The 5899-nt window shown below is 46.8% G+C and overlaps 1 protein-coding gene across 1 annotated transcript; it reads right to left on the minus strand.

Annotated features, from left to right (window-relative positions):
- Positions 1-2082: 2082 nt before the first annotated feature.
- On the minus strand, positions 2083-5863 carry LOC113213164 (voltage-dependent calcium channel subunit alpha-2/delta-4; the record flags this gene model as incomplete). Its single annotated transcript, XM_052277028.1, is given in 14 exon segments — positions 2083-2214; positions 2308-2506; positions 2600-2940; positions 3191-3579; positions 3690-3802; positions 3892-4020; positions 4093-4186; positions 4419-4460; positions 4559-4698; positions 4881-5077; positions 5188-5259; positions 5384-5488; positions 5619-5693; positions 5780-5863. Coding segments are annotated over 14 exon segments (2088 nt in total), but the record flags the coding sequence as incomplete, so codon positions are not given.
- Between the last annotated feature and the right edge of the window lie 36 nt (positions 5864-5899).

The raw sequence follows: 5899 nt of genomic DNA on the forward strand, positions 1-5899 counted from the left end.
AATCTGTTTTTATTATGTATAATAACTTCTGAGACTTAAAACTTTATGATCTGTCTGATATCGTACTAAAGGCGTTGATGCTGTTGGTAGTCTAGAAACTCTGTTTGTTTTGACTCAAACAATTTTGTGATGTAAGATGTGATGTCTGGTCCATTTATCAACTATGGACTTGGGGCATCTTGATATATGCCCATGAAAAGGACGGACAGTATTGAGAATCTTTTGTAGATATAAGAAAATATTGACTTCCTCGGCCTCAATCTTGATTAGGCAAATTTCTTGTAGGAGTAGATTTTTTCCCTAGAAATTTAAGGAATTGTTGCCGATGGCAGGAGTAGTGTTACTGCTTCAAATCTGTTGTCAGTAAGTTAAAGGTGACTCTAGTGTTTGCTATTATTTTGACCCAACAGTATTGTATTGCCTATCACATAGCAATATAATTGATCATTTGTGTAGTCAACATGACAAAGACTGTCCTCTTCATAAGACTGAGTATTAGTGATGACCTGTCGTCAGTGAGGTTTTAAAAGGCAATAATGTGAATAGTTATTATGTTGTGCTCATTGCCTTTTTACACCTCTAGTTTTACTGAAGACTGAGTAAGACTGATTGCTGTTGCATTTTGTTATTCATTGGGCTGTTGCTGTCTTGTCAAAGTCTTGTGTAAAGAGGGGTGAAGCTACATGTACATTGTACAGTATGTTAAAGTTCAAGAGACTTGGGTAATAATGTTGCTGTCTCTTGTCATTGACTGGACCATTTTAAAGTAAATTTGGATTTAGAATTGTCCTACCTCATCACTATTTAATGCTTGCTCTTACAGTAAGCTTATTAATTATGTATGTAAGAGGCTGACAAAGATTCTGTTGATATGACTTTGAAACACAGAACTAAGCCTGGTAGTTTCTTCTTGGATTGTTAAACTGTTAACCCTCTCGGGGATCTGTTTATTGATCCTGCTGACCTTTTTGCCAAATTAATTATGCCAATGTCACTTGATTTTATTTTTAGTTGCCGTTAGTTGCCATCATGTTGTCATGCTAATTGGTATTTGTGTGCCATGCATGTAAAATTTTTATGTAATCATTGTGTTATTTCTCTTCTTCAATCAAATTCCAACATATTGGTAAAGCAGGTCTATATTAGGCCTAACTATAATTTTAATTTCATGCTTTACTTAGATTATCTTACTCTTGCCATATGTAAAGTTGATCTATGTATGTGGCGAGGACTGATGCCAGGACTGGCTATCATGTGACACATTGACTTGTTAGTATAAGCAAAATTATTTGTTTCCTAGCGCACTATAGAAAGATTTTATCAATTTCAACTTTTTGATTTTATTCTATTTTTTTTTCTGATCACATTTTTATCTAAAATATATTCTTTCCAGTGTTCTACACAGTGAGATATGAATATTTTGTTGTCATTTGAGGTATTTTATTGAAATCTTTTAGTTCCTTGAACAGTGTTAATTTTAGTGACTATTGAGAACATTGTTTTTAAGATTTGTTGTAGCCATACAACTGTTCTGTTTTGTTATTTTGTGTGATTTTTAAGGGTGATGCACACAGTGCAATTTCATTATATCAAAGGAAAGTAAGATTCTGCTTTACATACTAGCTTTACATATTAGCGAGCTTCACAGACTGCTTTACTTTTTAAGGAATTGTTGCACCTGCAAAAATGTTACAAGTGCCATGTTTTCAAAACATTTTGGTGTAAGCTCATAGATTAGCTTCCCTTTCATTTGTGAGAAGCAAGTGTAGTGATATGTATGAGTCATGATTTCATTGATTTCTAGTGTGTCTTGTTCCTGTTATAATCGTTTAGCCTGATGGGGCTCAAACCATTAGGCTTTTACAAAGTCATCAGCTTTTGTTGCTCAGATGTGTCATGTAGGTGGTGAATTATGAAAGTACAAAGGCTGTTTTTAATTCTAATGGCTAAGCCTTGGAGCCGTTAATCTTAGTTTGTAAGAATAAACAATATAAATGAGAATTTTTGTTTGATCATTTTCCTGAAGACAAAAGACAATAAATTTGTCATTGTCTGGCAATTTTATACAGTTACGTCAAATACTGAAAGATTTGGTTGACCATTTTATTAGCCAATTAATTTTGGTAATAGAAAAAGAATAGAAAAGCAACCCATAACTGCTGCTATATTGATGACTAAAGTTGCAGCATTGCCACATTTTCTTATGTACTTTTCCTGCAACAAAAAAATAGACAAAATAACAATCTAAAGAAGATAACAAACAATTTAGAGTTACATATAAATATCCATTAGGTATCTTTCACAAACCTTAGGATGCTGATTGTAACAGCCTCCCAATCTTCTCCGAGGTAAATCGTTCAGATTCATTTTCTGGCAGGGCTCAGTAACATTGTATTCTATGACGGATGAGGACGCCAAAAGTTTATTGAAACACGTGTTTATACTCATTGGATTTGTCACCACAAGCAGCATGTTTGAATAAGGCACGGCTCTAGCGGAGTATGCTCTACGGGATGAAACAGGTAATTAGAATAATTAATGAGGCTGACATGATATCAAATACTAGGTATGGCGTAAGGTCCGCCTGATCATCCCCTACCTGCTGCACACTGGAGGAGGGAGCCTGAAGTTGCCGTCTCTCATCTTCTCCTGCTCCAGGCGGTACAGGACGGCCTTCCGCTCGCAGGGGAAGTACTCGGTCTTGGTGGCGCCCTTGGGCGGCTTCCTGGGGAAGACCTCGCCCTCGTCCTCCTCCGGCCTCTTCTTCCTCTTGACCCTCCGGCGAGGAGTGCCGCCGGCGCCGGCTAGCCCCCCGCGCCAGAGGTCGCTCAGCCAGTCGCCGGCCTCGCTGCCCAGCACGCTGCCCAGCTCGGACTGCAGCAGCATCCAGGACAGGCGGCCCACCGTCCAGTGCCACAGCCAGCGCAGCTGATTGAGGGGCTGCAACCGAGGGGTAAATACAAGTGCACGCCCTCCGAAAAACCAGAAGAAAAATCCCGAAAGATCAGGGGAAAATAGGAAAAAATCGACAAACATCACCAAATCATAGACAAATTGGTATGCTTGAATTTATAGTTTTGTATCCCTCGGCTGCAACACACGACGAGTTAACAGCGCGGGGTATCTACAGCCACCCGCAGGCGCGGGGTATACCCGCGGCAGAGGGAAGCTCAGAGCTCGCCCAGCTCACCGTGCTCAGGATGCCGGCCGCGCTGTCGATGGGCGTCTCCTTGGAGCACTGGGCCTGGTAGTCGTACATGTGGCGCGCCGTGAACAGCCCGGCCGACACCATCTCGGCCAGGACGGCGCCCTCGATCTCGCCGAAGAAGCGGCCCGTGTCCAGGGTGCTCTTGCTGGCCAGCACGTAGCCGTTGGAGTCGAGCAGGTAGCAGTTGAGCTCCTCGCTCGAGCACGGCAGGCACGTCTTGCACGCCTTGGCGGTGACGTTCTCGAAGCGGCGCTGCAGCGTGGCGTGCGGGATGACGTAGCCCAGCACGCTGGCGGGCACGTACTTGCTCTCGTCCAGGTGGAACACCGCGTGCGTGGCCGTCACTGTCAGCTTGCTGGGGGTCTGCTTGTCTGTGGGGCATATGGGTAGAGTGGCGGGTGGGTGATTCAAAACCTCAACTGGAAGGGAAGGGGCCGCACCTTGAGGCCGCACAGTTTCATGCGGACGCTCGTGGGCTTACCGGCGTTCGGCGGCAGCGAGAAGTAGAACGAGTAGTTGTTGATCTGGTGCTGCAGCACGGCGCCCACGTACCACGGCTCCTCGATGGCACGGTTGTTGGAGTCGCCCCACTCCCTGCGCAGATGAACGGGTGGAGTGAGGGTAGCGTGCGAGACCCTCTTTCCCTTCCAGAAGTTTATTGCATCGGTTCAATCGACACTCACGGCGGCGGAGGGCTGCTGCTGCTCGGACTTCCCTCGGCGGCCCGGTCGTGCACCAGCTGCCAGCGCGTCAGCCCGCTCTGCATCGAGATGAACCTAAGCGACACGTTGTACTTGCGGGCGAGGTCCTGTCTGAGGAACGGAAACACTTTTAAACTTTCCCTGCCCTCTCATTCGAATGACTTAATGAGGCTGCAGACTTACTCGTCCCTGTTCTTGGGCTCCCACTTTGTGGCTTTGAAGTACGGAAGAGAGAGGCGGGCGTCAAAGACCAGAAGCTGCATGAGCTCTCGATCACCTGCAGGTAAACAACGTAAACGTCCCCATTACTTTACAAAACACAAACAAAAAACAACAATGTTTTAGAATTAGAAACCCAGGCCCATCAGCGCCGTTCTTTCTTCTCGTGATACTGTCCCGTGCGGCAGGCGTGCGGACGGGTTGCATACGTACTCGCACGGAGCCGTAAGGCGCCAGGTATGACCAGAAGAAAGAACGGTGGCAACGGGCCACCCTGTATGTCGACTTACAGTAATAATCACTGAAATCTATATGCGGTTTGTCGCACCGGTCTGCGTAGAAACAATAACAATCGGTATTTAAAAGTGTGTAATATGTATAACAGAGCAAGTAACAGATAGTCATCCGGGTCGCCCTCGGGCTGTTTTACCGTGGACTTCGTTCGCCGGGTTTCTCCACCTCTCCCTCCACTCCCAGTTAGTGTCACTCGCCCGCCCCACGAAGTGCAGTACCCGGGCCTCCGGTGAGTCGAACACCAGGTAGTTCTCGTGAAAGTAGGCGCAGTAGTCCCTGTGTCGCAAACGCAAGACTCCAGTAGTTTATAGGAATTTTAAAGTCCGAAATTTTTCCGGAAAAATTGGAAAGTTTTAAACAAATAAAAATCGGGAAAATTGTTAAAATGTTTCCAGAAAACTTGAAAAAAAAAAATCAATTTTTGAGGAAAACAAAAAATAATTCTTTATGAACCTCACCAGTCGGGGTGGATGCGCCACCGGTCCGAGTTGAAGAAGTGCGTCGGCTTCGCGCCCGCCTGGCGGAACATCTTGAACTCGTCGGCCACCTTGAGCCAGGCGTGGCCGTACTCGGTGGGCAGCACCATGGCGATGGAGAAGGGTGTGCCGTTGAGGGGCGCGATGTAGATGTCCTTGAGCTCGCTGTCCACCCGCCTCTGCCCCCCAAAAAAGCGAACACGGATTGGGTGAGCCCGGCAAATGGGAGCGAAAAGTATACCAGCAAAACGGCAACGGCATGCGAGAGTCACGACTCACGGGCACCCACCATCTCGTCGAAGTGGAACTTGAGGCGGACCTGCAGGTGCGTACGCGAGTGGTTCACCATGGCTTCGCGGAGCTGGGGATGGACAAACATAACCGTGAAAACACTCGGTCGAAAGCATGTGTCGAAACGCCTTGGGAACGACGTCGGTTTAGACGAGCCGACGCATGTCCGGATGTCATGTCCCATATTCGCGTACCTCCAGGATATCCGGGCTGGGATCCCGCGGATCGCGCTCCTCATCGGCGAACTCTACCTCCGACAGGTCCACGCTGTTGTAGTTGGACTTGAGGACGCCGCCGTGCTGCAACATCACACACGGTAAGGATGTAAAGCCGTCGCACGGTCTTGAAATTGCAACAATTTACGCGAAAATGAGCAAATTGCCCATTTAAAATTCCAACAATTACAACGTGACATTCCCGCTCACTTACCACCGGACGGTGATCGGGATGCGTCAGGATGTACCCGTTGTTCGTCACGATGAACACGTACCCGTTGACTCCGATCTGAAACGAAGAAACAGATGACGTAAAACGGCAGCATACGAGATACGAGATGAGTGGCGACGCATTTTAGGTGGTACAATACTCACGCTGTAGGGCATGGTGTGCTTGATGAAGTCCGAGATGGGCACGTCGATGCCGGCCACCCCGAGCAGGTCCGCGCGCACCTCCGTCTGTAAGAGGCCTGCTCATTTGCGTTGGCCGTTGAA

This window comes from Frankliniella occidentalis, unplaced genomic scaffold (assembly GCF_000697945.3).
Source record: "Frankliniella occidentalis isolate FOCC.00 unplaced genomic scaffold, Focc_3.1 Scaffold5493, whole genome shotgun sequence".
NCBI lineage: Eukaryota > Metazoa > Arthropoda > Insecta > Thysanoptera > Thripidae > Frankliniella > Frankliniella occidentalis.